This window comes from Branchiostoma belcheri, unplaced genomic scaffold (genome assembly GCF_001625305.1).
Source record: "Branchiostoma belcheri isolate BF01 breed outbred unplaced genomic scaffold, Haploidv18h27 scaffold13, whole genome shotgun sequence".
In the NCBI taxonomy this organism is placed as follows: Eukaryota; Metazoa; Chordata; class Leptocardii; order Amphioxiformes; family Branchiostomatidae; genus Branchiostoma; species Branchiostoma belcheri.
Genome location: NW_017802713.1, coordinates 3395577 through 3407895, shown reverse-complemented (window position 1 = coordinate 3407895; position 12319 = coordinate 3395577). Strand labels below are relative to the sequence as shown.

The following is a 12319-nucleotide window of genomic DNA, read 5'->3' as shown; positions in this document are numbered from 1 at the left end:
AAAGTAAATATATTTTTACTGCAACATACCCTAGGTATGAACATTTGAGGTGTGAAGGAATACATACCAAAAGTATGTTGCAGTAAAAATATCTTTAAGCACACTTTTTCTCAAGGTGGCGATATTATGGACCTGGTGATATTATGGACACGGATGTTATAGGACTCCGCTAGCACTATAGTTTCATCAACTTGTCGAGTGGCCTATAACAATTGTTTTTGCATTATAATGTTATTACCCTAATTTTGCAGTGCCAGTGTAATGTTTTTTTCCAAATAATCTTTATTGTAATTTCATAAGGAAACAAAGAATAAGGGCAAAGGACATGTTCACATACAAGAAAAATAAATACCCAGAGACATTTTGCAAACAATACATCAGTCTAACAATTTACCAAACAGTGGACCCCATTTTAACATATGTTTATCCATTTTCCCACAGTTTTGTGCTATCACATATTCTAATTTGTGATAGTATTTAACATAACCTGTAAAGCCCTTAATAGTGACAAACTTAAACTGTCGTTATATATAGAGAGCTTAAATATCAATAACAATATGTTAAGGATAATAGGATGATTAACTGAAATGCCTAGTATGATCATTCTGGGTGTAAGCTTGACTTCTGTATCAATATGTTGTTGTATCCAAAATTCTACACCCCCCAGAAATTTCACAAGAGTGGTACAATGGCAAAAAAAATGTAAAGGTGTTTCTTTTTCTAAATTACAATAGGAACATAATGAGTCCTCTGCTAAATTCCATCTATATAACTTATTTTTGAGAGCAAGACAGTTATGTAACAATTTGTACTGGAATACTCTTACATAAGAATCAATAGTTGTTTTATAAATTAAACTGTAGTACAAATCCCATTGTATTTGTATGTTAAAAAGATCTATCCAATATTTCTGGGCTTTACAATGGAAATCAACAAGTTTCTTGCTACCAAATGAAATCTATATAATTAATCTTCGCACCTTTTAACCACTTTGAATGTCTTATACCAGGCTTAAGAACAGTTACACAATGTTAAATACCATACATCATCTGTTTCCATTCCTGAGGAATACTTAATAACAACTGTAAATACATGAAGCTCATTACAGAATCTTCCATATTTCTCAGTCAATGCTGTATATGATAAAAAATATCCATCCGTGTCCAATAAGTCATTAATAAAGAATATTTTCCTTTGGCTGAAGGTCTTCCAAAAAAGGGTAAACCATCAATAAGTATATTTGAATTAAACCACAGCAATTGTCTCAGTACATCACATCTGTTATCAGGAGGTTTGTGCTGAGCCTTCAGCCAAGCTAACATTACCTCTTCAAAGAAGTATTCTGAAAAGCATGTCTAGGGATAACCATATGAAAATGAGCTTCAGTAAGTTGGATGAGTTGGAAAATACTATAGCTAAAGAGTAAGTTATAATTCAACAACTCTCTACAAACCCACTTGTCGTTTAAATATAATCTAGGTATCCATGCTGCCTTAAGCGATAAATCAAAAGCTTCTAAATTAATAAGTTTAAGTCCACCATATTCATACAAGTTATACACAATTTTCCTTTTTACCCGTTCTGGACCACCAGACCAGAGAAATCTAAAGACTTTTTTTCATACATTTGGAAAAAAACCTTGTCAGGGGATGGCAGAGACATAAAGAGATATGTAAATTGGGAAACAATCAAAGTATTTATCAATGTTACTTTTCCCAGCAAAGTTAGAGTCTTTCCTTTCCAAGGTTGCAATATTTTATCTACTTTCTGTAACTTTCTATTATAATTATCTTCCATAAGTGTTTTCATATATTTGGGAATATGAATTCCCAATAGATCAACAGATCCATCTGACCACTTTACAGGAAAAGTACAAGGTAATTGAAAATCCGTATCTTTTAGTGGCCCCAATCTTAAAATTATGCATTTGTCAAAATTTGGAATCAAGCCAAAATTGTGGAAAAGTTTTTTTAAATCAATACACAATGCCTCCAAAGTACTTTGAGAAGGCCTAAGAGTAAAATTTGTGTCATCAGCAAATTGTTATAATTTACTCTTTACGCCTCTACATTCTAGACCTTCAATACTGACATTCGCCCTGATTCTAATTGCCAACAATTCTACTGCTAAGATGAACAAATAAGGTGACAACCTTGTCCTAACCCCCGGTAAAGCCTAAATGGTTCAGACAAAAAACCTAAATTACTAATTCTGCTAGTTATATTGGTATACATAATGGAAATCCATCGCACTAAGGACTCGCCAAAGCCAAAAATATCCAATGCCTCTAACACAAGCTCTATTCTAATTTTGTCCAAAGCCTTTTTGAAATCAGTAATAAATATAAGACCTTCAATATTTTGTTTTTCTTTTATTTCCTTATATTTTCACTAATAGATCTCCCAGACAAAAAAACAGTCTGTTCCATATGTATAATCTTGTGTATCATTTTCTTCATCCTTAGTGCGATGCATTTTAACAAAATTCTTGTATGACATGGTAATAAGGTCAGTAGTCGCCAATTACTTAAAACTACTGGATTTTTATCTTTTCCGGATGAGTCTTGTTTCAAAAGTAATGAAAAAAAGTAATGAAATTACACCCTCCTTTTGTGTATCTGACAGTTGTCCTAAGTCATACACAGTATTATAACAATCCAACATAGGCTGTTTCAATAAATTAAAAAAATTCCTTGTAAACTTCAATCGTAATCCCATCAGCACCTGGGGATTTACCATACTTAAATGTTGAAATTGCTTTCCAAAGTTCTCTACCATTAACTAGCCCTTCACATACTTCAGACTGTTGTTTTGTTAAAGTAGGGATATTCCCTTCTACAAAAAATCCTTATAAGCTATCTCTTCTTTTATAGGTTTGAAGACTTCTTCAAAGGAATACAAGGAAGAATAAAATAAAATGTTTGTTTAAAAGAATACCCTACATGGCGCAAACAATGCTATTCTTTCATATCCCGTCTATACAACTCCTCAAATAACATCATCCAATCTGTTCTCAAATCCGATGTAATGATCCGCTACAGATTCTTTTGCAATTTCTGGGCCCGTCTGAACTCATAGCCATATTTTAACTGTTGTTATTATGTGTATTTTTATCTGTATGTTTTCCTTTATATGGGCGACTTATTGCTGAAATAAAGGAATGAAAAGCATCACATTCCGACATAGCGTTATCACTAAACAACATTCGAAATTTAAACTGATGGAGTGACCTTGGTGATAAGGGGCAGGCTATCGGATATCACAAGCAGTTACAACGATGATGTAATATATCTATGAAAAACAAGGACACATCCAGACATTATCACTCAACAGCATTTGGGCATGTTAGAGTGACCTTGACGATCAAAGGAAAGCCCTATACCTCCCCATTTCGGTTGGGGGAAGCGACAAGCCCGGATCCCAGAATAATTACATGGAGGTTTAATTTATATCTCAAGCTAGGATCTGGCCAGCTCTTTGCCAAATCCATGTCAAGGTAAGGAAAAATAAGGTGTCCACTAAAAAAAACAGGTATCATGCTAGCAGTAGCGTATCAATGGCTAAATGCAGTTCAACAGTCATTAACTGGCATTTTTTTATATTAACAATGTATTAGATTTTTTTCAAAAATATCAGCAAAACGTAGTTTAAAAGTAGTGCACAACTGGCTGTCTTGTTTGTTAAACTGAGATCTTGAGCTAGCCTCAAAGTTCTAACCAAACGAGACAAGGTCTGCTGGTGGCCCCTTTTCAAGGTTAAATTTTAAAGATATAGATACATGTACAGCTGGGATGTTCAACCAATCATGACAGAGGTAAAAAAAAATAGTCCCTGTTGCTTCATTGGTGAGAGTTATACACAAATAATGAGCATTCAAGGGACAGGTCGGCCTGTTACTTATAGTATATCTGAAGGGGTGTCTATTGTAACATTTTTGGAGCCTATGGGGCTAGCCTGTGTCCTGCCCCTGGCTATGTTCTGGTATCTAGGCTACACATTTATAATGGGCGGTGTAGAAGAAAAATATATAGTCACGTACCTGCTCCTCTTTTAGGAACACTCGTAAAACACGCTGGAGTACCTTAGTTTGGTCCAATGTTGACAGCAAAGTCTCAGGTCCTGTCTCCAAATCAACCTCAACAACAGAATATTGCGAAATGGCTACGAAAAAAACAGACTAATCGGTAGCTATGATTTGATGTAACAGTAAGAACAATAATCCCATGTAAGATCTTACCAGAACTACTTCAAAGCAAGAAAACTACTTCATAGCCGCACCAAAACTATAATATGACTTGCCAGACAGATCTGGATGTTAAAAAAGTGCGAAGGTAGAATTCTAAGGACTATTTTCAATATGTATGTAGCGGATTGTAAGATTTAGCCTTTTAAGCTTGCCTTTGGGATTAAGAAGACAGGACTGAAATGTTAACCGTCAACGTTGCAATAAACCGCGGTATTAATGGGTGTTTATATTGCTATTCCTTCTAGAGGAGCAGGTACGTGATTTTTACTCTTTTTCCTTCCTTTTGATGCACAGTTGCTGATTTATAACCAAACTGAGAGCCTGTTTGCTGAGCTTCCTGTAGGCACCGTGTACAGTCTAGAGTCGTTTGGACATTCAACAGAATATTGCAAAATGTCTACGGCAAAAACTCAGACTAATCGCTAGCTATGCGTTGGTGTCTAGTAAGAGCAATAATCCCATGTAAGATCTTACCAGAACTACTTAAAAGCAAGAAAAAAAAATTTAAAGCCTCACCAAAACATTGACATTTACAAAAACTTGCCAGACAAATCTAAAAATTGCCTCGGTAAAATTCTTAGATGTCATAGGATAGTTTCAATATGTGAGTGACTGATTGTATGTTTTATCCTTTCAAGATTACCTTCGGGATTTAGACGACAGGACTAAAACGTTTACCTTCCACGTTGGAATAAACTGCCGTGGATTATGTAACACGTAACGAAGCTACTGCCGTTATCGTGTGTGACCTTGAAGATCGTTGTTTACGGGGATATAAGTTACCCCCTGCACCTACTCACACGACCTGACATGCGTGCAATCTAGGTAACAAACCACAACAAAAACAGACTCAATTTACCTCGAAAACGTTTTGAATTGTAGGCAAGACAAAAATCTCTATCTGTGTCGGAAGGATTTTTTAAAGATGGCGGTATTCTAGAAATATCGGAAGTTGAATAAGCGAATTTTTTGCAAATTTTTCGACCTTAGCAACACTTAAACTTTGAAATAAAGAAAACTGTCTGACTCAAATCATAATTTTGTTATATTGTTCTCTAAAATGCTAAAATATTGGATTTTCTGAACGATAAAACGTTGAGAGCATAAAACACTAGGGTTAGATAACCAGGCTAAATGTATACCTTGGGTCAACAGCAATGTTTGATGTTACATACGTATGTTACGTTCCCACACTGTGTCAAACTTAAGCAGGTTAAAGGGGGTTGCCGCTTTACAGTTGAGTCATCGGATACAAGAGGAGTCCTTCGAGGAACGACTCGAAGGTAAGGGAATGTAGTTTGGAGCAGTTCGTGACAATTTCTGTATATCAGTAAGTTAACTACATGTCTTATGTGTTTAACCATGTCAGCTACGTGTAAGAATCGTTGTTCGTACCTCTCTCTGTGTTTATTTCCATATGGTGATTACAAAAGGTATATATAATATAACAATGGTATGTTTATGTGACAGTTGGTTCTTAGACTTAGACCTTAGATTCAGCAACTACTGTTGCATCGGTCGACTAGTAGTAGTTCTGACAGAACTTCTCCAGGTACCAGTTGGTAATGACTAGAAATTAAAATCTAAATACTGAGGTTATGTTTCTGTGGATATATTCTTTAAATCCAATATTTTGTTGGCATCTTGGCATTTTGTGTGACAAAATTCTGTTAAATACTCTCCGATAAATACATTATTACATTAATTCGTTTTACAAGAAATTGGCCTCAATATTGAGATTTTGTCCATAGAGGAATGCTCAGATGCTAAGACTGCCCATTTCAATTTTTTAAATGTTACGTTTATTTTTCACATCATTGTGGTCTTCGGCAATTTTGTTTAGTACAAGTAAGCAACAAAGCTTTAATTTGCTGCTTACATGTATGTTAAATATAGCGTTTACGTAAAAAGATTAACTTGCGGTTTATTATTAAACAGCACTTAAAGAATAAAACTATATAATCCGTCCGAGGTAAAACGAAAAGTCTGCATTTGTCTTAATATCTAGATATAACATACATAACGTGACAGATTAAATGAAGATAAGGACAATTTCCAACTTTTCTTCACTAGCCATGATGCTGTTTGCTATCATCCTGACTCTATCCTTGAGTCTCAACGCACTAGCCGGTGTTGAAGCTTTAAAGATCGGGGCATTCAACATACAAATATTTGGAACGGCAAAAATGTCTGACCCGAATATTGCGGACATGCTTGTGAGGGTAAGTACATTGTAATTCATACATTTATTTCGATAATTTATGCATTTATTCCATATTTTGTTTTATTCTAATCATTTTATACTTAAGTTTAAAGCAATTGTTCTGATTGCATTGGGTAGAATTAATTTTGTCAGCACGATAAACTTTCGCCCACGATGCAACAAGAGATTTTGTGCAATATACTCCACTATTAATTTCTGCAGTCAATCGGTACCTGCCTGTACAATGACCCTTCATATGACATCATTATTCAATCTGTACCTGCCTGTACAATGACCCTTCATATGACATCATCAGTCAATCGGTACCTGCCTGTACAATGACCCTTCATGTGACATCATCAGTCAATCGGTACCTGCCTGTACAATGACCCTTCATATGACATCATCAGTCAATCGGTACCTGCCTGTACAATGACCCTTCATATGACATCATCAGTAAATCGGTACCTGCCTGTACAATGACCCTTCATATGACATCATCAGTCAATCGGTACCTGCCCGCACAATGACCCTTCATATGATATCATCATTCAATCGGTACCTGCCTGTACAATGACCCTTGATATGACATCATCATACAATCGGTACCTGCCTGTACAATGACCCTTCATATGACATCATCATTCAATCGGTACCTGCCTGTCCAATGACCCTTCATATGACATCATCATTCAATCGGTACCTGCCTGTACAATGACCCTTCATATGACATCATCATTCAATCGGTACCTGCCTGTACAATGACCCTTCATATGACATCATCATTCAATCGGTACCTGCCTGTACAATGACCCTTCATATGACATCATCAGTCAATCGGTACCTGCCTGTACAATGACCTTTCATATGAAATCATCGGTCAATCGGTACCTGCCTGTACAATGACCCTTCATATGAAATCATCAGTCAATCGGTACCTGCCTGTACAATGACCCTTCATATGAAATCATCAGTCAATCGGTACCTGCCTGTACAATGACCCTTCATATGACATCATCAGTCAATCGGTACCTGCCTGTACAATGACCCTTCATATGATATCATCATTCAATCGGTACCTGCCTGTACAATGACCCTTCATATGACATCATCAGTCAATCGGTACCTGCCTGTACAATGACCCTTCATATGACATCATCGTTCAATCGGTACCTGCCTGTGCAATGACCCTTCATATGACATCATCAGTCAATCGGTACCTGCCTGTATAATGACCCTTCATATGATATCATGGCTATAAATATATTTCTGAATTGTTTAACCAAATGTTACTTTCTCACCCGTTCGTTGATAACCTATTTTTTTTTATCCACAATTTGTTTGCTAAAGTCATCCAAATCTACTATGGCCTAGTATTGGAAGCTCCTTACCATGGTCTATTGCTTTATAGAGATGTTCATTTTATTTTAACTACTCTGTATTGCGTGCATTTACATCTTGTGTAAATGGCTTTTATCGTGTCTATAAACTTGCCTGCCTAGCTCTATTTCTGTCGGGATTGGCATTTAGACGTTTCTATATGATATCTGTTGTATCCAGAACTGTGCTTTATCCAGAACCATGCTCAGCCATGGTTTTACATATAGACCACGCTTATCCTTAGTCGTACCTGAGGCAAATCTACGTTATTGCATACGCATAGGCTGTCCAAAACAACGACTGACTCTAACCCATTTACGCATAGAGCTAGATATAGGCACGGTTTGGGATACAAAAGCCTTCGAGTATGTAAGAAAGTGTACGTTACTGGATATGGATGGACCGTATATAACGGTGCCGAGGTATGATTCTTGATAACGCATATTGTGATAGATACATTTCCCATCGTATGCTTCCACAGATCTGCCAGAGGTACGACATCCTTGTGATCCAGGAGGTTCGTGACAGCACTGGTACCGCCATTGTGGACTTACTCAGCAGGGTCAACAGGTGAAGCTAGCGTTTATTTATTTATTTCATTTTGTTCTCATGGTAGAGAGAGAGAGAGACTGGTTTATTTGTGTCTTACATGTATACAAAAGGTACAAACAAAAGTCTGTAAGCAGCCATATTTGGCTGAATTGGGAAGGCATCAGAACACAACACAAAATGCCCTTATAGATTGGCTATTTGGTAAAGATTCTTTACATCTGATAAAAACCTATTCGTTACATATCTAGTTTACATTAAAAATTACCACACGTTAAAAATACAATAATGCAATATAAAAACAGTTGATTGATGGTATTCCACTTTACTTTCCTAGCAGAGGCTTAGGCTAATTTGTCACATATTTGAGGCGTTTTAAGGGGCTTCTTTTTTTTCACCAACGAATTTAATACTGCCTTGCCAAATTGATACTGCACTGAAGCTACCAAAAGATTTGCTTTGAGAATATTTTACTAATTTTCTTGTATATAACAATGACGATAAAACATTCAATTGGCGGTAACCATATGACAATAACATCAAGCAACATGTATTGTAATCTTTAATTCAAGTGCCCAAAACCAATGATAGCACTTCAGAGTACTGTACATGTGCCCAATAGTGTGTGGTAATAAAATTAATAATCAGTTTTTTTTCTGTACTCGCGTGAATCCCAAAGTCCCGGTACTGCGAACTACGACATGGTGATAAGTGACCGGCTGGGAAGGACGACAAGCAAGGAGCAATATGCTTTCTTCTACAGGTTTGATTGTGTTTTAATATTCTAAACACAGTCAAAGTTTACATTATCTTACGTAAAAAAAGGAAGATAGTAATCAGTTTTCTGCAAATGTAACAATATACTGAAAAAAATCCATAACCTTCGTTACTTCATATAGGTTGAATTTCTCCCTTGTAATTCACATCTAGTAATCTCTATCATTAAGACCTTTCCAAAGACCCTCCTAAAAAGTTTCAAATTTTTATTGTATCTGAGCATAGATCATAGTAAGCGCATACACACATTGGTATAAGTACCAATGGATAATTATTTACAGTGCAAGCTAAAAACGACGCCTTTCGGATGCTGTTACAAGTCTTCAAAAAAGAATCTCAGACTCTTTTTAATCTTTTTATTTATATTTTTTATTATTGCATCCTCTTCTCATTTTCCATGTTAGAGGAGGGTCTCTTGAACAAAAGGCTCTTGTTAAATTGTTTGATGCAATCTTCTGTATCACTCAAGGGCAGCAGCTGTCGAGGAGATCATGTAACGACTTACACCTGTGAAGGCAGTGGACCACATTTAGAAATGATTAAAGACTTTCTCACTCTGGGACAACCTGCGGAAACACACACACAAACACATAGAGACAAAAACTACTCTCATTTTTCATGGAGGTAAAATATATGCTTACCTACGTTACAGGACGGACGTTGGCCTGACGGTGACCAACTCCTATCACTATGATGACGGAGACGAGGCACTGGGGACTGACACATTCGAGCGAGAACCGTTCATCGTCCGCTTCTCCTCATCTCGAACAAGTAAGTAGTAAAAAAGGTTAGTAAGACGTAACTACTTGCCTTTATTTTATATATTTAACCCTCAACAGTACGCCTTCCCGGACTGATTAATCTGTACACCTGGGGTCCGCGCGGACCCCAGAACAGTTTTTTGCTAATTTTCAGAAATTATCAACATGCTACCAGCTCAATTGTTTTGCAAACTGATGTGGGAACCTCTGTGTCCACATTACATACAAAAATCATACATTTTGAACTTTTTCTATTTTTTGGTGAAGAAAAGAAAACAAGAAGAAATACTCGATTTTTAAACCCATTTTACACTGAAGGGGCTTTTGAGGCCCAACTTTGATCTCAGATAGCGGCTAAACGGCTTGCGCTAGAAGTATCAAATTTGGAGACCTTTCCTAAAATGTCTCTGGCAAAAAGTTCATGTTAGTTTAATACTAGTAAATTGATGTTTTTTTGTGTTGCCATGGCAACGGGTTTCTAGCAGGCAGTTTTTTTGAAAATAGAAGTAATTTTGGTTTAAACATAAAAATTTTCTGACTTTTGTATTAAATTACACTTCTTTTCCAACATTAATAACATCTTACATAATTAAATATAAGTTAAATCATTTAATATGCATAGAATATGCTAATTTGATGACGTCATTGGTCAAAATCCAATATGGCGGACTATATTATTAGCTCTGACGTCATATGATGTCATAATTACACCAAAGTTATTAAAATTTAATTCTATTACTACACCATTCCCTGAAAACGTAGTAGACATACGATGAGTGCATAAAACATGTAAAAACGGAAATAAGGTAATGTATAAGAACGCCAGTGTATCCATTATGATCGAAAGCCGGCTGGGGTCCGCGCGGACCCCAAAAGAAAATCAGATATAATTTTTTTATAAATGGTAGAAACGGAGTTTTCTGCACTGTATTGAGAGACAACTTAGTGGGTGACAATTACCTAAAATTTCAGAAAAAAATCTTTAAAAACAAAAAAGATATTACAGAATATATAGTGCTGGGGTCCGCGCGGACCCCAGGTGTACTGTTTAGGGTTAAGTCAGGTTACTAGTATACTTAGAATGGTTACTAGTGAAGCTAAGATCAAAAGATACCTCACTTTTTGCCATGCATGCCAAAAACAGCTTTTATACTATGCGGATTTCCTTGCTTAATAACAATACGAGGAACCAATGACAATGCGGAGAGGTAAGTTTGGCTGGAACACAACTGTTTAATTTTTTTAAAACCCCACCCAGCCCCTCCCCATAATTTCATATTTGCACTTAACTGTAATTTTTCTAGCATCGTGTGGGGTTATATAACCCTGATGCACATCGTTGGAGACGTTGTCCCCGTACATGGTCGATCGAGTTGGGCCGTTCGCTTGTGCGTTCAGATAGAAAGCGATAGGGGACGCTACCTCCAGTCAGACCATATTTTCTTGACCAATCAGGCTACGCCTTGCGCAACCGGTCTCTAAAACATCTGGGATGCATTTAAACGGCTTTACCCAGAAATCCGCTCCGTAGAAAAACAACATTACTTGTGCCCTCACTGTGGTCAGGACTGCCATGGGAAGATAGGGCTGAGTACCCACACTAGACGCGACTATTTACGTGACTGTAGGCACATTAGGGCAAGGTGAATCTCGAACCTACTCGCTACTGAACTATAGCTTTATCTATGTTTTTTTATTATAAATTACTAGCATGTAAATCTAACATTCATGGTTAGGTGAGGCTTATTGCTCTACGTAGTTCTACCACAACATAAGAATGACTTTCCTTCAAATAAATTACATTTGATTTACGTAACAATGTAAATTTAAGTTAAAATTGACAAGATTCAATTGGTTTGTTTTACATTTGCAGGTGTGCACGATTTTGTTCTGGTGGCAATCCACACGGCCCCTCACCACGCAGTCGCAGAGATACAGGCTCTAGATGCTGTAAGGGAGAGTATCGTCACTAGGTGGCGCATCACGGTATGTATGTCCATACTACCGAAATCTAATCTTGACATTTCTTGGTGCACGTCTACATGATCACACGCTGTGAGATAGCTTGCTGATAAGATTCAAACGGTATCAAACCATATATCCGATTATACAAACGATAAGTCTCATCACCTCGTCGAGAAGTATATGTGACAGGTACACCATATAGGGGACAACAGGTTATAATTAGAACTTACATGTAGGATGTGGTACATGTATCTTTATTATAATGGGTAGGTTATTTGGGGTTTGGACGTCAAAGGTAAGTTATGAATAATCTAGCGGCTTTGTACGTCACATCAGCGTTGTACAAGTGTTGATATCTCGTGTTGTGGACATGTATGTTTCAAGGGCAGAGGTTTTGGGGGCATTACATGTAGGTACCCGGCGTCATTTCGAGTGAAAT

General features: G+C 36.8%; 1 protein-coding gene across 1 annotated transcript in view; it reads left to right on the top strand.

Moving 5' to 3' along the window:
• Positions 1–5420: 5420 nt before the first annotated feature.
• LOC109463851 (deoxyribonuclease-1-like) overlaps positions 5421–12319 on the top strand; it is an 8789-nt gene continuing 1890 nt past the window's right edge. Inside the window, exons 1-6 of the mRNA XM_019760727.1 lie at positions 5421–5528; positions 6319–6467; positions 8310–8398; positions 9057–9140; positions 9807–9925; positions 11789–11901. Of these exons, the coding sequence (XP_019616286.1) occupies positions 5423–5528; positions 6319–6467; positions 8310–8398; positions 9057–9140; positions 9807–9925; positions 11789–11901 (660 nt within the window). The 5' untranslated portion in view covers positions 5421–5422. The remainder of the gene's footprint in view (positions 5529–6318; positions 6468–8309; positions 8399–9056; positions 9141–9806; positions 9926–11788; positions 11902–12319) is intronic.